At 43.2% G+C, this 21,873-nt stretch overlaps 1 protein-coding gene across 2 annotated transcripts in view; it reads right to left on the bottom strand.

Moving 5' to 3' along the window:
* Positions 1-21,873, bottom strand: part of LOC309569433 (uncharacterized protein) — a 215,011-nt gene that overhangs the window by 43,729 nt on the left and 149,409 nt on the right. For both annotated transcript variants that reach the window (XM_082275258.1, XM_082275257.1), the window contains exons 9-15: positions 18,374-18,586; positions 13,494-13,668; positions 13,228-13,348; positions 9,678-9,841; positions 6,937-7,039; positions 3,094-3,240; positions 313-441 (exon numbers count right to left, since the gene is read on the bottom strand). In XM_082275258.1, the coding sequence (XP_082131384.1) occupies positions 313-441; positions 3,094-3,240; positions 6,937-7,039; positions 9,678-9,841; positions 13,228-13,348; positions 13,494-13,668; positions 18,374-18,586 (1,052 nt within the window). The remainder of the gene's footprint in view (positions 1-312; positions 442-3,093; positions 3,241-6,936; positions 7,040-9,677; positions 9,842-13,227; positions 13,349-13,493; positions 13,669-18,373; positions 18,587-21,873) is intronic.

Below are 21,873 nucleotides of genomic sequence, written 5' to 3' on the forward strand. Positions count from 1 at the left end.
TGGAGAGCTATGAGAAATCTGATGTTTTTCAATGGTGTTGCCTTGCTTCGGAAGGGGGGTAGTCTTATATGGCGAGTATAGCCCAAAACCTATGTTTTAACTTAAAAATTAGGGGGGGGTCGTCTTATACGCCCAGTCGTCTTATATGCCGGAAAATATGGTAAAGTAAAACATAGCTCCTGGCAAGCAAACAGCTCCTCCTTATTATCTGTCCTGCGTGAGTTAGAAAAGTGGAAACTGGGTTGCTTAGCCTTTCTGGCTCATATATGTCCACATTTCTATATTTTTAAAGCAAAATGTATAAACACATACGCTCAGAACAGTCGCTGCCTCTCCATCCAGGTGAGCATTTACAGGAGCCATCGATGGAATTACAGGTGGAGTGGCTGGAGCATTTGCAGGCAAAGGTACATTTCTTCCCATAACGGCCTGGAGGGCAGCCTTAAAAATAAAATATTAGAACAGAGGATCATATATGAAGCATGAGCTTACAATTTAACCATCTAACCCAACAGTAGAGTTGAAAAGAAGACCAAAATTTAAAACATATATAGGGATTGTTTGCAATATATTACATTTAGAAATAAAATAAAATACATTTTTTTTTTTTTTTTTAACAATACCATTGGCATGTTGATGATATGGGGAGGGAGTAGCTAGAGAAAGTAAAAAATATGCAGATTAAACAACTTTACTGTAAAGTATAACTAAAGGCAAAACTTTTTTTTTTTTAGTTTTTGTTAGAGTTGAGAGGGGTTTGAACCCTGTTAGTTATTATTGCTGTATGTGCCCCTGTTGAGGAGATGCACCCTCTCCTGTCCTGTGTCCTGTTAACCTTTATGATTGAAATTTTGGGTTGTCTTGAGAAAAGCAATAAAGTAAACCCCCCTCCATCATGGAGGTTACGTTCCAGACCCACCCACGATAACTGAAAATCCACGAAATAGAAATTACTGGACTTCTGATGGTCTTAAATCCCCGTGTCATTTCTTCCGCCCATTGGTCTGACGAAGGAGCACATCTGCGCATGCTCCGAATCGCGTTACCGCCCCCCTTACATCACCACGCCGGGTGCGGTCCATGAGCAGGGCATACGTTCCACCGCAGCCTCGCACTGATTCCCTGCTCCTGATTGGGCTCCCCTCATTGGCGTCATCTCCCTGCTGCTGGACAGTCGAAAGACGGGACGAGCCGCGGGACCAGGAAGAGATCCCCCGAGCCGTGGACACATGTCATCTGCAATGTAAGTCTGCTTATCGTGTGTGAATAAAGTGTTATCTGCTGCACTCAGAGGCGCCTTTCTTCTTCTTCTGAATCAGTACGTATGACTCCGCAATATACCGGGACCTCGAAAACTGAGCCGCGATATAACGGGATTTGCTGTAGTGGGGAAATCTTTCAATGGGGACACTAGTTTTGGTGACCTTGTGATTTGTATGGATTTCCTCTCACTTCCTGTTTGGCTATGGGACAGGAAGTGAAGATAAATCTCCAAAATGGGACACAGATGGCAAAAAATAATCTTACAGGGGTTAAAATCACCCCTTGCTCAATCCAAAATTAAAAAAAAGGTTTGCCTATAGTTCTACTTTAAGAAACCAAGTCAATTTGTGGGCAGCAGGCTTGATGGTACCTAAATTATCATAATTAAACATGAACATAATTTTGTTAGTTATAAAAAGCAATGAAAAAGGTACATTTTTAACTAAAGATAATAAGCGTGTATATTTCACTTTTTATTATGACTGCTATCTGTTCCTGAGCAGTAATTATAAAAGTATTGCAGATGATGGATTTGGGCTTACACACTGGGCAAACCAGGTATATGCTTCTAAGGGTTACATAATGTACTATTAACCAATTGTGAGGGACTTGTGATGTAAGAACAATCGAAAATGGCTGCTAAGTTTTATAGAAGGGTCCTTGACAGTGGAGTCAATGTTTTCTTACATAAATAATTGGGAAGTTAATTATTTATTGAAGCAAGTGAATGGTTAATAGTTTTCCATTGAAAAGCTGCATGAATCTAAGCAGGAAAACCAACTCGGTTTAACCGTGTCAGCCTGTGAACTGGAATGTTTTTTGTGTGCTTCATAATAGTATTATGGCAGGATCCTTTGGAGAAAGAGAACCTGAGATGGAGAAATTTGGCATATTTTTTATTTTGTGTTGAGAAATGGGAGGCTAGGTAGCATGTCAATCAAATATGGAATGTTGTCCCTTAAGATTGCATCCATAAGAAAGGACGTTGGTGGTCTTTATAATTTCTGTAAAAACTGAGATTTGGGCTCCAAAGGGAAGGAAAATTGAGAGTGAATGCTCCGGAAGAGCAGTCTACAGAGATTATAATGGCAGCCCTGTAAGTACAAAGTTTATGTTTTGTGAAGTTGGTCTCAGGTTACACTTTCTAGAACAGGGATCCTCAAACTACGGCCCTCCAGCTGTTGTGGAACTAAACATTCCATGAGGCATCTCTGACATCTGACATTCACAGACATGACTTGGCATGATGGGAATTGTAGTTCCTGAACAGCTGGAGGGCCATAGTTTGAAGACCCTTGTTCTAGAGGGACCTAAACCTTGTAGTAATGCCTCGTACACACGCAACGATTGTTGGCCGTGAATTTTCGGCCAACGTCCGATCGGCCAATTGTCGGCTTGTTAGTATGATGCTTCCGACAACCGACTCCGACTTTTCGGCCGAACAAAATCTGGTGTACATGCTATAAAAATTTTTTTGGCCGTCAACAGAACGGCCGATTTTCCGTCAGTCAGTACAGATTTCGGCAGACAAAAATCTGATGAGCAAGACTGGGCATGCTCAGAGAAGAAAAAAACACACGGAAAGTAAACCATCACATGACATCACTTCTGAAGTTGATTTTTGTTGACCGAGAAAATTCGTGTGCAGTCTAGAGCACATTTCAACCAACACAACAACACTGGACGGCCGATAATCGTTGCGTGTGTACAAGGCATTAGTCTACACATTTTCTGATTGATTCCCTTGGAGTGATTTGTTGGGATGTTTTACATTTTCCTACAATAGAAGCCTGCGTCTGGCACTTTTATTTACTGTAATTGGCTTCTTACTGTTCTCGCAGTCTGGTCCCTGGAAGCCAGCAGTGCAGGTACACGATCCATCCTCCGCAGAGCAGAACGCCCCGTTCTTACACGTACAGGACATGTTACAGTTCCTCCCCCAAAATCCCTCTTTGCAGGTCTGCTCACAGTAGATGCCTGATAAAATAAGTCACATTTATTGAAAAATCAGACATGCAGAATTGACATTTCAAATATATACACACATCCTCTTTCATTAGAGATTCTAATTTACTATTTTTCAGTCTTTTTGTTGTAAAATGTGTCCCTGTTCATAGTGAACTAGACAGAAAAAAGATATAGTTATCAAGTTTATTATTTTACAAATTCCATCCGTCTAGTTCAGTTTCAGTCTAGTTGTTATCAATATGGCTTAACTCCCGGTTCACACTAAGGCGACCTGTGAGGCGACCTGGTCGCCTCACAGGTCGCCGTAGGTCGCCTCCCATAGGGAAGCTGCGGACCCGTTCACAAGTCGCTCCGACTTAGAAAAAGGGTCCGGAGCTTCTTTGGGGCGACCAGGAGGTGACCGCCATAGACTTCAATGTTATGAAGTCCGTGGCGGCCGCTCCGAGGTCGCGGCGCGCTGCTCGCACCGTGACCTCGGAGGTCGCCACCCGAAGTCGGATCGCCCCTATGTGAACGGGTCCTTACTGGCTAATCCTGTCAATTGTTTCATAAACGTCAGTAAAAACCATTGAGACTGCAAATGCAGATGGACTAATCTATGCCTTGTGACAGCTTTTATTTTTGCTGATCAAAAGGCCACTGTATTCTGACAAACAAGGTTACTAAAACTAGCTTTGGTGTGCTACACTACTTGGCCAAAAGTTTCTGCATTCCAGGCCATCACACTTTTATGAGCTTTTTTAGACATCCCGTTCAAAAACTATGGGCCCTCTTGAGGCTATAACAGCCTCCAACTTTCTGAGAAGTTTTTCTACAAGACTTTGGAGTATATTTGTGGAAATGTGTGCCCCAGAGCCTGCAAACCAGTGTTCCAGTTCATCGTAGTGGTGTTCAATAGATTGAAATCAGGGCTCTGTGTAGACCACTTGAGTTCCTCAACAATAAACAGGTCTTTTGTTGCCACAAGGTTGGAAGAGCACAATTGTCCAATATATATATATAAGTTGAAGCATTACCCTTCACTGGAAAGACTTGAGCACATTAATTTTGCCTATTTGGCATACATAAATACTGTTGCTGTAATATAAGTACTGTATATGTTTATACTATTAATCCTTAGGCTCCATGTACACGGGACGCTGGAAATGGCCGTTTAGGAGCAGTTGGGCGTTTTTTTTAGAAGCCCCTGAACCCATCTACATTTTATCTTATCTGTCCATGTACACCAGGTCGTTTGCGGTCATTTGCGGGCAGTTGCGTTCAGGGACTTTTTTTAGAACGCAATTATTTGCGTTCGAACGTGTGTTTCCCGGCGTTTCAAACGCAAAGACGAGACCGAACGCGTCCGAACGCGACCGAACTTGATGACCCGCGTTTGGCGTTCGCGTTTTTCCATTTTAAAGGGGAATAATTTTTGTTGACCTCTAGGAACGGTTCTAAACGCAAACGCCCGCTAAACGCGGGTACAAACGCGACCGAACGGACGTTTCAAACGTCCTAAAAATTCCAGCATTCAAAGGGACTTTTAACAACGTCCCGTGTACATGGACCCTTAAACTTTAAGACTGGAGGGTGAGTACATCAGACTGGGGGCTGGCTGGCTTCCATGCACCTCTTTTAATCCCTATTTTTTCCGATATAGGGATGGAGACGCTGGGCATACATGCCGGTGTCTCACTTAAAGTCCCACATAGCCCACATTGTCTATAAACTTGTAATAATTCTTTTAATTTTATTAACATTCCTTTTCGGGAAAGACTCTTACCCATGAATTCCATAACATTTAAGCATATGGTGAGTTTTCTCGATCCTGAGGACATCTAAAATGCCAGGGAGTATCCAGAATGTTAAAATTGAGGACAGATTTAATGGTTTAAACCTGTGTTTGGTACTGGTATTCAATAAGTACAAGCTTAAATAAATGTTTTGCTTCGTTGGGTACAATTCGTTAATGCATAATACAATTCCTTGATGTCTCCAGGTACAAACAGCCAGGGCCTCCAATTTGCGGGACCCCATACAGCCTAGCTGACAGGGCCAGCTTTCTTCCAGCCTCCCCCCTCTTCCCCACCTCAAACAGAAAGGGAACTTTATATACATTATCTTGCGCACACCAGCCACATCTCCCAGCAATTAACCAGCCACATCTCCCACTTAGACCTCACCAGTTAAGCATCAGGGGCCAGGCATAGAAAGGGGACTATTGTCAGCTCCTGACAATTAAAATTCTGGCCTGCCCTGTTGGATTGATATAGAAGAAGAAGCCAGAACTGTAATTTCATTGGTGGAAGTTGTGGCACAAAGAATTACACCGAATGCCTCTAGAAATGAGTAGATAGTCTACTCTTTGTCCCCTTGGTGCTGAACTGATGAAGCCTGGGGAACTTTGTTTAATTGCTGGGAGTCTGGTTCGTAGGAGTACTGTGCATGTGCCAAAAGGTGTTTAAATATCTCTTTTCAGCCCCCAGGTCACTTGCTAAGCTCATGAGGCCTGGGCCAAAAGGGCCAGCTGTACTCCCATCAGTGGACCTGCAAACAGCAATCACAATCCGGCAATGAGTTGCATCCAGTGGAAGGAAGAGAGGAAAGATCCATGGTCCCACACATCCATGGTGTCCTATGGTGGTATGAGGGAGAGAGAGACAACCTCAGTCTGGGCTCCAGCCAAACCAGGCCCAAAATGCGTTTCACTCTGCCTCCTGGAGCTTAGTCATGGGGATCATGAATTGCATCCAGTTGGAGACTAGATTTATTTTTATGGGACATAAGCATGTAGCTCATTGGTTGAACTAGATCGTCTTTTTCGACTATGTAACTATGTAGCTCTTAGTAACCAAACACTTCCTCTTATTCTTCCTATGGACAATACATCATTAACCACTTTACCGCTACTCACTAGAGCTCTACTGCGGCAAAGTGGCTCTTGTAGGTCTGACGACGTAGACCTACGTCCCCAGACACTCCCCCTTCTCGGCGGCGCGCGCGCGCCGCCGGAGGCTCGCTCCCGCTGTATTCAGTCACAGCGGGAGTCGGGCCAGGGGAGGAGTGGCGGTGATCACCGGCGCTCTTCCCCGATCGTCAGGGAATCGAGTCTGGAAATCCGCCCGCTTGTGTAAACAAATTGGCCTAAAATGATAAAACATTTTGATTTTTAATTTTTCTTGGGGGGAATTTCATATAAAAAAATTTGAAAAATATTGTTATTTTTTCAAAATTGTCGCTCTTTTTTTGTTTATAGCGCAAAAAGTAAAAATCGCACATGTGATCAAATACCACCAAAAGAAAGCTATGTTTGTGGGAAAAAAAGGACATAAATTTTGTTTGGGTATGGCGTTGCATGACCGCGCAATTGTCAGTTAAAGTCGCACAGTGCCGAATCGCAAAAAGTGGCCCAGACGTAAGACAGCAAAATCCTCCGGTGGTAAAGTGGTTAATGAAATGAACCAGTTGCTCACGTAATAAAAACAGTGGGGTTGATTTTTTAAAACTGGAGAGTGTAAAATCTGGTGCAGCTCTGCATAGAAACCAATCCGCTTGCAGGTTTTTTTTTTTTTTGGTCAAAGATTATTTGAACAAGCTGAAGTTAAAAGCTGATTGGCTACCATGCACAACTGCATCAGATTTTGTGCTCTCCAGTTTTAGTAAATCAACTCCAGTATGTACAGACATTATATACCAAAAAAATTATTATACTTATTTACTGACCAGTCCATCCCGTTAAGCATCTACATTTCCCGGTCACTGGGTCACAGCCATCTGCATTTTTACATTCACATTGCTGGCTACATCCAGGTCCGAAACTACCCGCCTGTATTTAGACACAAAAATAATTTGGTTTACTTACTAATTCACAAAGACAATGCTGCCTGCACATAAATAAGCTTTTACAAAAATATATGCCTAAAGTATTGTTTTTTTCCAAGTCAGCCAGCATTATATTAATAGGAGAGATGAACAAATTCAACAATTAAGATATTTTTCACATTATTTGCAATAAGAATTATTGTGAACCAGTGTGAATGTTGTCTAATCTTTTTTAAGACCTGATCTAGGTATTCAAGAACAAGGCCTGCATCTTGCTTTTGACTCTCTAGGTCAGTGGCAATCAACTTAGGAGGTATAGGAAGCAGAGGCGTAACTAGAGCCTTCAGGGCCCTGATGCAAGAAAACATGAAGGGCCCCCCAGATCCCTGGCCGGGGCCCTTCCCTTCAAGCCCAGGGCTCTTCCCACTAATCCTGGGGCTCTTTACTCTCGTTGCATGGCCTTTTATTACGGTCCCGCAGCAGGATCCTTTCACAAGTTCTGCAGTGGGCTCCCTTCCTGCAATCTTGGGGCCTCCCCACAGTGGTGCAATGCCAGGGCCAGGTCGCAAGTGTGACTTTTGCAATCCTGGAAGTTCACCCACTGGTTTGCTACTGGGCCCCCTGGAGCATGGGGCCCAGTAGCAATCGCAACCCCTGCAACCCCTGTAGTTACGCCCCGATAGGAAGCCTTCACTGTGGCTCCTAATAGTTTCAAGGGGGTACACATACTATTCAGTATGTGTAATGCTGCACAAGACTGTCAGGGACCACAGTAATCCTACAAGAGATGATCATAGACCATTGACATGCTACAGGTGTGGTTGAAGACAATAGTCAAAGACTAGGGATATGTCACACGAGGCTAGAGGTCACTGTCATTGCTCCCAATTACTGTTTGCTGGGGTCAAAGGGCCTCACAAGAAGTACAAAATGGCCATAGGTTGGACGCCATGACTATAGGTGTCAATACGTTAGATCAAAGGAAACAAATACCACCCAGAGTAAAGTATGAACTGCTTGCACCCAAAATTCACAGACTGAGTCGTCCAACTTAGTCAGACAAGGAAAATAGAGGCAAATATAAATACAATACCTCCACATTGTTACCTAACTTCCTTAAAGCGGAGTTCCATCCAAAAGTGGAACTTCTGCTGATCTGCTTCCTCCCCCCCTCCGGTGCTACATTTGGCACCTTTCAGGAGGAGAGGGGAACAGGAACCAGTTTTTGACAGGTACCCTTCCCCACTTCCGGGAGACGGCGCTGTTCCTCGAAAGTTTGGCCCCCCTCCTCTTTCACCGGCCGCAAGGCCAATTTGAAGGGTTTCACTGCCGGTTTCCCTCAGAACGGATGGCGGCGGCAGCACCCGGCCGCCGACTCGAAAATCGGCTGGGGTGCCGACATTGCAGGCCCCCTGGACAGGTAAGTGTCTATATATTAAAAGTCAGAAGCTACAGTATTTTTTTCCCCCAGCTGGAACATTGCTTAAGTTACTATTTAAAGGCTCAGTCCACCCAAAAAGTAAAATTTCTGTTATTGGTGAAGGCTGGTAGGCTGGCCCTCACTGGCTACATTTTTCTGTTTTCTGTGGGCACTTTTCAAAATGATACAACACTGTCAATAGTATATTTAGTCCCCATTCACACTGGGGCGATCCGACTTCCCGGGGCGACCTCAGAGCAGCCGGCACGGACTTCATAACATTGAAGTCAATGCAGGTCGCTCCAGGTCACCCCAAAGAAGCTCCGGACCCTTTTTCTAAGTCGGAGCGACTTGTGTCGCTCCTATTAGAACGGGTCCATAGCTTCTCTATGCCAGGCAACCTACGGCGACCTGTCAAGCGACCAGGTCGCCTGACAGGTCGCCCCAGTGTGAATGGGGGCTTAACAGATTGTATAGGTGAAGTTCAGTGTTATGCAGGGTATACACGCACAGTTTTATTTGTTAAGCCAGTGGTTGAATGAAAAAAAAAAAAAAAAAACTGATGGATCCCCACATTAACACAAGTGTTGGTGAAGGGATCTTCCCCACCATGCTATTGCTATTGGCTGCATGTGCTGCAGGGGCGTAACTACAGGGGTTGCAGGGGTTGCAATTGCTACCGGGCCCCATGCTCCAGGGGGCCCAGTAGCAAACCAGTGGGTGAACTTCCAGGATCTCAAAGGTCACACTTGTAACCGGGCCCTGGCATTGCACCACTGTGGAGAGGCCCCAAGATTGCAGGAAGGGGGCCCACTGCAGAACTTGTGAAAGGATCCTGCTGCGGGACCATAATAAAAGGCCATGCAACGAGAGTAAAGAGCCCCAGGATTAGTGGGAAAAGCCCCGGGCTTGAAGGGAAGGGCCCCGGCCAGGGGTTTGGGGGGCCCTTCATGGTTTCTTGCATCGGGGCCCTGAAGGTTCTAGTTACGCCTCTGATGTGCTGATTGAATGCTGATTTTCCAGGAGGACCATTCAACAGAAGCCAGTATAACAACCAGCTTCTGTTGAATAAACAGGGATAGAAACGTACCAAAATCCGACTGGCTCAATTTTGGCATGTGTGTACCCGGGTTTAGGTTTTGCATACCTTTTAACTGTACTATCAAGTTTAGGAAAAGTAAAAAACACCTGATGACACCCATCTGTGTAGTCCGTTACATACCTTGCATGGTAGCTCACATTTCTTCCCAAACCATCCAGAGGTGCAGGAGCATTGCCCCGTGATAGGACTACAGGAAGCCCCATTGACACACTCACAGGTCCTGTTGCAGTTGAAACCCCACATTCCTTTTGGGCAAGGTACCGAGCAGTCACCTTTCTGCCAGCCTGCATTTGGGAAAATATTTAAATGGATCTCTTACTACAACAAGATAATGCAGCTTTTTATTGACAATGTTAATGGACATTTCCATTTCAATGGTCCACACACAAGTTTGTGTTTTTTTGTGATCCAGTCCCAACTATTATCACTATAATGACTGTTTTCAGACTAGTAGTAGTCAATAGTCATAATTAACTGGAGCTGTTCTGTAAAGTTGAAGACATTTCCTAGCTTATTCAACCACGTCTCCAGTTCTGAACGTCAGATGTGGCTTGGAGAAGCTATGAAATGTCTTCAGCATCACAGAACATGTCCAGACCAATGTGACTAGCTACTACTAGATGTTCCATGGCCTGGACAAATGTGAACCTTCAAAGACAGACTGTTTCCAATAAATCTTTAATGAAAAGATTTTTCTCACAAAGCTGAGAAAAGTTGAATCAAGAAAATTCAATCAGTTCAATGCAACCCTTCAAAATCTTCCAGTCTTTTCTCTTGACTTGACATAAAGGTAAAATTAGATATGAGAGGAATATCAAAATGGTCAGGTGCCATAGGAGCTCTACGTCCCCTATGTATGATAGCTTAGAGCAGGGTTTCTCCGCCAGGGTTCCACAGAACCCAGGGGTTCCTCCAGAGGTTTTTAGGGGTTCCTTGAGTTTTTTCCTCTCAGATAAGTTCCCACTGACACCAGTGATCTTTTTAGCTACTTGTAAGGGGGTATTTCTTCCCAATGGCCACAAGTGTAAGAAGCAGCCTTCTCACCAGGGCTTTTTTTCAGTGGAAACGCGGGGGAACGCAGTTCCGGCACCTCTAGCACTGAATGCATGAAATGGCAAGGGGTGTTGAGGTGTGCTTGAGGATCTACTGTTGCTGGGGTTCATTAGTTGCTGGGAAGGATCTACTATAGAGGGAGGAGTCAACTGTTGGCTGCTGGAGGGTCTATTGATGCTGGCTTCTAGAAAATCTATTGTTGCTGGAGGGGTCTATTAATGCTGTGATGGATTTGCTGTGGGGGGGGGGGGTCTTTTGTTGCTGGGGAAAACTATTGTTGAAAGGGGGGGGTGTATTGTTGCTGGATGCAGGGGATATATTTCATGGCTTATCAATAAAAAATTCCATAAAATTACTACAAAATGATGCTTGATGGAACTGGGAGGTGGATAGAGGGAGTAATCAAGGGATGGTGCTCAGAGTTTGGTAGGTGTGGAGACAAGGAATGGCTTGAAAGGGGAGTTCCTGCACCTTTTCTCTGAGAAAAAAAGCCCTGCTTCTCACTGACCATCACACTAATGTATCATTAGTTGTGAATATAGTCATTTTTAGCAGGGGTCCCTGAGACGGGAAAGTTATTTCAATGGTTCCTTTGTGATGAAAATGTTCTAATGGTAGTCGGTTAAAGGAGTGCCCAAAATCAGAGAATCAAAGAATCCCACTTAGATCAAAAGATCGTCGTTTTAGTGGTAGCAGAACATGTTACAGCCTGGGCTACCAATAAAATGACGATCTTTTGATCTAAGTGGGATTCTTATTGCTTATTTTTGGCGCTCTTTTACTACCATTAGAAACTTTGGAAACGACCACTAGGCCATATCTTAAGGTAGCAGCTCAGACCCCTTGACAAAGGTCCACTGCCTTTTTTCATCCAGCCGGGCCAGATTGTTTGGGAGTTAATTCCCCAAGTGGCCCACCCACCCACAGACCCTCTATCGAGTAGGTCAGTCCAGCGCAGCCATGAACTTTTCAAAAAGACTACTCTGTGGTGAAAAGGTTGAAAAAGGCTGGCTTAGAGCAGAATAACACTTGTCTGGTACATTCTATCTTCCCTTCATCTTTCTTACATGTCTTGCTGTATATTTTGCTTAAAAAAAATTGTCACTAGACCAGTCATGCCAACAAAAATCATCCCATAAGAGTATAAGTACGTTTATTGTAATTTTTGCATGTTATTTACTTGTTAAAGCCTCCCTTGTGTAGACATCCAAAAGCCCTTAGACTGCTGCTGAGTGCCGCCATCTTGGATGTGATGTCAGCAGCTCCAGAGCACTCAGGCCTATCACCCAAGTGACATTCCACATTATTCCTCTTCGCTCCCCTGGCAGCTACATGGAAGATTATGTAGGAGGATAGGAACATGAGGAGTGAAGGAGTGAAGAAACTGAGCCAGCACAAAGAGTTATTAGATACTTCCATAAAAGTAGAGGGCTATGACAGGCAAGGGGTTGTTCTAGGCAATCAACACTTTCTGGAGTAGTAAAGTTTTTTTCTAGGAAGTTGAAAGACATATTGCAATTAAATAAGAAATAATTTATGAAAAAGGAAAAACATTGCAAGAAAGTATTTAACCGGTTGCCGACCGCCGCACGACGATATACGTTGGCAGTCAGCCCCGGCCAGGCAAAGTAACGTATATATACGTCACTAGCCTGTCACTTGCTTGGGAGCCAATAGCGGGCGAGCGCGCGCCCGCAGAGGCGCGCTCCCACCCCGGCTCGTTCCCCAGCAAGTCCGTGCGTGTGACCGGCGGACATCGGGTCACTCGCCGATCGTCGGTGCAGAGGGAGAAAGGCAGGTAGCTGATGTAAACAAGCCGCCTGTCATTCTCCCCTGTGTAGAAACAGTGATCATATGGTTCTACTATGTAGGACCGTTTATCACTGTTCCTACACCTCAAGCCACAGCCAATCACAGTTAGAATCACGCCCCTAGGGACACACACAGCCCCTCCCTCTCAAAAAAAGTTAACCCCTTCACTGGCAGTGTAATTTTACAGTAACAGTGCATATGTATAGCACTGATTACTGTAGAAATGTCACTGGTAACCCCAAAAGTGTCAAAAATGTCAGTCAAGCGTCCGATCTGTCCGCCGCAATGTCGCAGTGCCGCAAAAAAAATCGCAGATCGCCGCCAATACGCGTTAAAAAAAAACAACAAAAATGACAATAATCTTACCCTTTGTTAGTAAACGCGATAACTTTTGCGCAAACCAATCAAAATACACTTTTTGCGATTTTTTTTACCAAACATATGTAGCATAAAACAAATTGGCCGAAAATGTTAAAAAATTTAGATTTTTACATTTTTTTGGGGGGGAATTTCATATAAAAAAAATGTGAAAAATATTGTTACTTTTTCAAAATTGTCCCTCTTTTTTTGTTTATAGCGTAAAAAGTAAAAATCGCACAGGTGATCAAATACCACCAAAAGAAAGCTCTGTTTGTGGGAAAAAAAGGACGTCAAATTTGTTTAGGTACAGTGTCGCACGTCCGCGCAATTGTCCATTAAAATCACGCAGTGCCGAATCGCAAAAAGTGGCCCAGACGTAAGACAGCAAAATCCTCCGGTGGTAAAGTGGTTAATTTGGTTACCATAGTTGTCATTCAGTGCCTACCTTCTTTACACACACAGGTGCCATCGATGGGGGAACAGGCCAAGTAGTTTTTGCAGTTGCATTCTTGAGAACATTTACCTCCAAAGGTGTCATCAGGACAGTAGACAGAGCAATGACTTCCCTGTAAATACAATGTCACAATATAAGAGCCTATCACTTTGTAGTATAGTGTTTTGTACATGTAGGGTAGAATATTAAGCAGTGCTCACTGGGAACTGTATACAAGCAAGCCTCTCAGGGATAAAATACATTTCTGCCCTACTTACTGAAAATCCTGGGGCACACTGGCATGAGCCAGTCTCACTATCACAGGATCCTCCATTGAGGCACAAACATGGCTCCTGGCAGTTGGTTCCGTAGTACCCATGAGGACAGGTCTCGTTGCAGAACAGGCCGGCCCAGCCTGTCTTACAGGTACATTCTCCAGACATTGGGTGACAGCTGGGAAAAAAAGGAGAGTGGGGGGGGACATTTTTATTAGTGTTATTATTATATTACAGGTTTTTAATTAATTGCCTTCCCTGCATTCAGTATGCAAGATGGTTGCCATCAAGCTGTATGACATCAGTTTACATGGTATCATGACAGTATGTAGAAGTCTTCTCACCGTTACATGGCCACCAGGTTCTTCATTGGGATATGTTGACTCCCTCAAGAATAGTAAGAACCATTTCAATAAAAAAATTAGCATTTAAACAGTGGTCTCTGGGTATATGTAATCTCAGCAGACATACAAAAATTTATCGAAATATCAAATTATTTAATACAAAACATTGTTTAAAAAAAAGGAGTAACATCGAAAAAGGGAATTAAAAAAGTACACATTTATAAAATCTATTGTGTTGGGTGCATAGCGTAGAGCTTGCCTACATGTTTCGCAGTATAGACCGCTTCTTCAGGGCTTCAGTCTACATATCTGACTGGACATACCTTTTGGGTGCATCAGGTGCATTTAAGCTAAGGGGAGAGCGTTAATGACAACCTAACTTGCTAGCATCCACTCATTGATAGGGGAACAAATAGATGGTCCCACCAAGTATCATATAGTATCTCACAAAAGTGAGTACACCCCACACATTTTTGTAAATATTTTATTATACCTTTTCCTGTGACAACGCTGAAGAAATTACACTTTGCTACAATGTAAAGTAGTGAGTGCACAGCTTGTATAACAGTGTAAATTTGCTGTTCCCTCAAAATAATTCAACACACAGCCATTAATGTCTAAACCTCTAACATCAAAAGTGAGTACACCCCTAAGTGAAAATGTCCAATTAGCCATTTTCCCTCCCCGGTGTCATGTGACTCATTAGTGTTACAAGGTCTCAGGTGTGAATGGGGAGAAGGTGTGTTAAATTTGGTGTTATCGCTCTTACTCTTTAATACTGGTCAGTGGATGTTCAACATGGCACCTCATGGAAAATAACTCTCTGAGGATCGGAAAAAAAGAATTGTTGCTTTACATAAAAATGGCCTAGGCTAGAAGAAGATTGCCAAGACCCTGATACTGAGCTCCAGCACAATGGCCAAGACCATACAGCAGTTTAACAGGACAGGTTCCACTCAGAACAGGCCTCACCATGGTTGACCAAAGAAGTTGAGTGCACTTGCCCAGTTTCATTTCCAGAGGTTGTCCTTGGGAAATAGATGTATGAGTGCTGCCAGCATTTCTGTGGGGGGGTCAGCCTGTCAGTGCTCAGACCATACGCCGCACACTGCATCAAATTGGTCTGCATGGCTGTCATCCCAGAAGGAAGCCTCTTCTAAAGATGAAGCACAAGAAAGCCCACAAACAGTTTGCTGAAGACAAGCAGACTAAGGGCATGGATTACTGGAACCATGTCCTGTGGTCTGATGAGACCAAGATAATCTTATTTGGTTCAGATGGTGTCAAGTGTGTGTGGCAGCAACCAGGTGAGGAGTACAAAGACAAGTGTGTCATACCTACAGCCAAGCATGGTGGTGGGAGTGTCATGGTCTGGGGCTGCATGAGTGCTGCCAGCACTGGGGAGCTACAGTTCATTGAGCGAACCATGAATACCAACATACATATTGAAGCAGAGCATGATCCCCTCCCTTCAGAGACTGGTCCGCAGGACAGTATTCCAACATGATAACGACCCCAAACACACCTCCATAATGACCACTGCCTTGCTAAAGAAGTTGAGGGTAAAGGTGATGGACTGACCAAGCATGTCTCCAGACCTAAATCCTATTGAGCATCTGTGGGGCATCTTCAAACAGAAGGTGAAGGAGCACAAGGTCTCTAACATCCACCAGCTCTGTGATGTCATCATGGAGGAGTGGAAGAGGACTCCAGTGGCAACCTGTGAAGCTCTGGTGAACTCCATGCCCAAGAGGGTTAAGGCAATGCTGTAAAATAATGGTGGCGACACAAAATATTGACACTTTGGGCCCAATTTGGAAATTTTCACTTAGGGGTGTACTCACTTTTGTTGCCAGTTGTTTAGACATGAATGGCTGTGTGTTGAGTTATTTTGAGGGGGCAGCACATTTACACTGTTATACAAGCTGTACACTCACTACTTTACATTGTAGCAAAGTGTAATTTATTCAGTGTTGTCACATGAAAAGATATAATAAATTATTTACAAAAATGTAAGGGGCGTACTCACTTTTGTGAGATACTGTAGGTATGAATCTAGAGCGATGTAATCCCTGTATAATTTTTGATACCTTATGCTACGATTCTTTTTGTATACAAGGCTTTTTTATGTTGTTAGTAAAAATGAAAGACACATTGGGGTTGATTTACTAAATGTGAATAGACCGTGCACTTTACAAATGTAGTTGCACTCATTTTCTCCAGAGCTTAGTGAATGAGGTGAAGCTTCACTTTCTAAAGGATACCCAATAGGGTGCAAGTAAAAAAAAAAAAACAGCATTTTTGCTTGCACATGATTGGGTGATGGAAGTCAGCAAAGCTTCACCACATTTACTAAGCTCTGGGGAAAATGAGTGCAACTGCACTTGCAAAGTGTGCAGTCCATATGCCTTTAGTAAATTAACCCCACAGAGTTTTATTTAAAGTGTAAGTTCCTGGAGCTAGCTAAAGTAATTTTGCTGATATTCATTTTTTTTTTATGTAACTGGCCTAATCAATAAAATGTGTACTATACTTTAACCCCTAAAGCATATATGTGGCCTTCTGCTTCAATTGGTTGTACCGGGTTGATGCCTACATATGCCATTTTTTAGAGCCAGCAATGGGCTTTCTTGTAATAACAACTGACGGGGCTAATCAGCCACTCGACTGTTATTACAAGCAGTGGGAGGGGACATCTCCCCCCTCCTGCCACCTTCCGCAGCTCGCCTGGGCTCTCCCATCCCACCAGGAGGCCCAAGCGACCAGCAGGCACATCCGCCAGCTGGCCAGGGATCCTAAACAAAGCCAGTATCAGCTTTGATCGGGCCTCGGATCTAGTAACCTGGAAGCAATGTCATGACCTCACTTCCGGTTTACTGGAGCCTTAAATGCACCAGATTTTAAAAAAAAATGTCAGTATTCAAAAAAGCCAAACTTGGCATTTTAAATGCTTTTAAGTGCAAAGGAGAGGTTTGGGTTCCTATAGACCCCAGATCCCTCCAAAAAAATACCTGACACATGACTATTGCTGACACAAGGAATGTTTTCATTCCTTGTGACAGCAAAGAAAAAATGAAAGGGACAGTGTAAAAAAAAAAAAGAAAAAAAAATTTTAAACACCTCATCCCTCTGTGCCCGCATGCAGAAACAAACACATGCATAAGTTGCGCCTGAAAATGTAAATAATTCTAGCACTAGACTAGGGATCGACCAATTATCGGCAATACCAATATATCGAGGGCCGATATGCACTTTCCCCGATATATCGGAATCTGCCCCTGAGGTTACCGATATTGCCGATATTTCGGGAAAGTGCTTGTACCGGAGTGATGCCTGCAACTAAAGGCATCACCCCGGTACCGGCGTCCATAGCCGACGGTCGGCTGACTTGTAATGACAACCGATGCGGCTGAGAAGCCACTCGGCTGTCATTACATGGAGCAGAAGGGGACCTCCCGCCGCCTTCCGCGGCTCGCCCAGGTTTTTCATCCCACCGGGCAACCTACCTGCATGGCCGCCGAAGACCCAATCAAAGCCGCATTCGGCTCTGATCGGGTCTCCATGTAAAAACCCAGAAGTGATGTCATGACATTACTTCCGGGTACTCGGCGCCAAATTAAAAAAAATGCAAGCATTCAAAACAGCCAAACTTGGCGTTTTGAATGCTTTTAAGTGCAGAGGAGGGGTTTGGGGTTTTTTAGACCCACAGATCCCTCCACAAGAGTACCTGTGTAAAAAAAAAAAAAAATTTTAAAAGTCCGAAAATATCGGCAGATATCGACCGATGACCAAAATATCGGTATCGGTATCAGCAATAAAAAAACGATATTGGTCGATTACTACACTAGACCTCCTATGTAACTCTAAACTGGAAACCATTAAAAATATTTAAAACGTTGCCTACAGAGATTTTTAAGTACCATAGCTTGTCGCCATTCCATAAGTGTGCGCAATTTTAAAGCATGACATGTTAGGTATCTATTTACTCGGTGTAACATCATCTTTCACATTGTACAAAACAACTTTGCTAACTTTCCTTTTTTTTTTTGTTTTGTTTTTTCATGAATTATATCTTTTCCCACAAAAAATTGCGTTTGAAAGACCTCTGTGCAAATACTGTGTGATTTAAAATATTACAACAACTGCCATGTTATTCTCTAGGGTCTCTGCTAAATATATATATACATACACACACATATACATATATATACAGTATATATATATATATATATATATATATATATATGTGTGTGTATATATATATATATATATATATATATATATATATATATATATATATATATATAATGTTTGGGGGGGTTAAGTAATTTAGCAAAAAATACTGATTTTAACTTGTAAGCAACAAGTGTCCGAAAAAGGCCTGGTCTTCAATGGGTTAACTTACTACAACCAATAAGAAACTGTCTTATATAAACATCACTTCAATAAACCATTATCTGATTGGTTGTTGTAGATTGCTGTATTCTGTGCACATTGCTTTTCACACTGTTTAGTTGGTAAGCTTGTAGATGTAGTTACCTCTTAGTGTGCTGAGGGTCACACTGGCAGAGCATGTTGCAGTGCAAGCCGTACATGCCATCCACACACATTCGGTCTTCACAGTTTTCCCCAAAGAAGCCAGCTTCGCACAGACAAGCTCCATCGATATGGTAGCAACGTACCCCGTTCACACAGTCGCAGGTTTTTTCACAGTTCTGACCATACTTTCCTATGGGGCACTCTTCCCGACAGCTGTGGTCCATAACAAAATGCAAATAAATATTTACTGAGGAAACGTATAGATCTATTAAATGGGTGCTCATTCTGAAAGTAGATTACACCCCCAACTGAACATTCAGTTTAATTCAGCTAAGTACTTTTGAAGTGCACCAAAATAAAAGTCTTACAGTTTGTTTTCTCTTTAGAAAACAGCAACAGCCTGAGTAGAAAAGCCTGTCCCCTGCCAGCATGCTACAAAGAAGGACCCTTGTTCCCTGTGTGTAAGCAGTGGTCTCTCTGCAGAGATCAGGTCTAGAGGTCTCTAATCAGCAGGAATCGTGTTTTGCTTACAAAGTTACATAGTTAGTCAGGTTGAAAAAAGACACAAGTCCATCTGGCTCAACCAACAAAAAAAAACAGTATTGAAAACCCAACTATACAATCCCGTATACACAATCCTATACCCACAGTTGATCCAGAGGAAGGCGAAAAAAACCCAGCAAAGCATGATCCAATTTGCTACAGCAGGGGAAAAAAATTCCTTCCTCCCCTTCAGGGGCATGCTGGATCGCTGCAGACTACTGCTTCCACACAGAGAGCAAGGGCCATTTTATGCAGCTTGCTTGTCTGCCTGGTTACTTGGGGGCTGGACCAATCGTCTGTTTTACCCCTAAAGCCCAATGAAGGCCAGTACTGCCTGCCACCTTGTGTATTGATAGTGAGTTAGAAACCACACTACACCACCCCCCTGGCCCATCACACTCTGACCCCCTCAGTTCAGCTGGCAGCTACTCACTTGGAAGGTCTTGCCTTTCCTCTACACGCTATGACTCAAATAATTCCACCATGCCCTGAGGCCCATGTGACATAGAGGCCAAGGTCACCTGACACGTGTTTCATTTGAGGAGACCTCTACTCACCTCCAAGGGGGTAAACCTCTTCCCACTAGCCACCTCCAGCTCCTGACCCAACCAGGGTTACACCGTGTTCCTTGTTTTTAGGATCCCATTCAGCCACACCAGTGTCGCATATTAGACGTCAGGACAAATCCAGTCGCCTACGGCCCAACTGAGTACAGGCCCACTTTAGAGGCTGCTATCTTTGAAAAACTCACCTCCGGCTAGAACTAAATTTCTTCCTCTTTTACTTACTAGTAAATTAGTACAACTTCCTTTGGTAGAATAAATAGAAGGTAGATCTTGATACAGTCCAAAGAACCCACATCTTCTAGCATAGTCTTAATTTCCTTCAGGCTAGTGAAGAGTATTCAGTGACTTAAGGCCAGGGAAGCTCACATTGCTACTCACTTGGAAGGTCTTGCCTTTCCTCTACACACTATGACTCAAATAATGTCACCAAGCCCTGAGGCCCATGCAACATAGAGGCCAAGGTCACCTGACATTTGTTTCACTTGAGGAGACCTCTACTCACCTCCAAGGGGGTAGACCTCTTCCCACTAGCCACCTCCAGCTCCTGACCCAACCAGGATTACAATGTGTTCCTTGTTTTTAGGATCCCATTCAGCCACACCAGTGTCGCATATTAGATGTCAGGACAAATCCAGTCGCCTACGGCCCAACTGAGTACAGGCCCACTTTAGAGGCTTCCATCTTTGAAAAACTCACCTCTGGCTAGAAGCAAATTTCTTCCTCTTTTACTTACTAGTAAATTAGAACAACTTCCATTGGTAGAATAAATAGAAGGTAGATCTTAATACAGTCCAAAAAACCCACATCTTCTAGCATAGTCTTAATTTCCATCAGGCTAGTGAAGAGTATTCAGTGACTTAAGGCAGGAGAAGCTCACGTAGGGGAACCAAACACAGTTCCACTAATCTACGTCTACACAATACTTGCACTCTGTTCTAGACTATACCCACCGTACATGGGAATTCATCAGTAGAGCAGGATTAACGCGTCTTTTCTTTCAAGGAGACGCTCAAACTAACCCCTTCCTACTTGCTGGCAGGAAATAGGCTTTTCTACTTAGGCTGTGGGTACTTTCTAAAGAAAATAACTGTAAGGCTTTGCCCATCTTTTTTATTGATGGACCTGGAATGTACTTAGCTGATTTATTCTTAAGTTCAACTGTGTATTACACACTCCAAACAGCAAATAAAACTACTATGTCATAATAAATTACTACTACTATGGGATGTGGAACGGTGCTGGAGAAAACAGGATAAAGTACAACTTTCATATACATAATCTGTGTGCTTGGGATTGAACCCAAGACTTCAGCCCTGCATAACAAACATACTACCATAGTGCCCAGTCCCGTAATTTATTATACATCACACCTCATTTATAACAGAAATTGGACTATAACAAAACTTGGTTTTGTTGATTGCTGGAATCTGATTAGGTGCTATTAGTAATAAGTTTTGGGTGTTTAAAAGCTGGGCTTGCAAGTGCTATATTACATTTTAAGGCACACATTGCAGATAAAAATTCATTTTTCTGCTGCTCAGCGACTAGTTTTTATGCCGTACAATGTACAAGCCAGCAGGATGCAGTGCAGCTGTTGGCCTCTAAACTTTGTGCTTGTCATTTTTTCCGAGTGAGATCTTGGCACCAAACGTGATACTAATTCTCACATTGTAGATTGAATATCATAGATATTTTCACTAAACTATGTTTATTTGACTTAAAAATGGATTGTGCAAAGAATTTTACATCATCCTAGTAAAGCATTACAAGTATAAAAATGTTTCTTAACTGACACTGTATAGCAGACTTTCTCAACTAAGGTTCCTCTGGCATTTGCTAGGGGTTCCTTGGGCAATGATTAATTTCTACCTCTCGGATAAGTAATTACTGAACCCAATGATCTTTTAGATAACTGTAAGGAGGGACAACTCCCACTGACCACCAGTGTAAGCAGAATTATTTCCACTGTCCACAACTGTAAGGATCATTCTTCCAGCTGACCACCAACGTAAGAACATTTTTCTCATTGAACGCCAATTAAATGGGGGCATTTTTCCCACTGACCACCAATTTAAGGAGCATTCTTCTCACTGACCACTAATGTAAGGAGCATTCTTCCCTTTGACCACCAATGTAAGGAACATTTTTCCCAGTGGCCACCAATATAAGAAACATTCTTTCCACTAACCTCCAATGCAAGGAGCCTTATTTCCACTAACCACCAATGTAAGGAGCATTTTTCCCACTGACCACCATGTAAGGAGCATTTTTTCCAATAACCTCTAATGAAAGGAGCATTCTTTCTTCTGACCACCAATGAAAGCATTCTTCCAACTGACCACCAATGTAAGGGACATCCTTTTTACTGGCCACCAATGTGGGGGTATTCTT

The sequence above is a fragment of the Pelophylax lessonae genome (assembly GCF_965119305.1).
Source record: "Pelophylax lessonae genome assembly, chromosome: 13".
Lineage (NCBI taxonomy): Eukaryota > Metazoa > Chordata > Amphibia > Anura > Ranidae > Pelophylax > Pelophylax lessonae.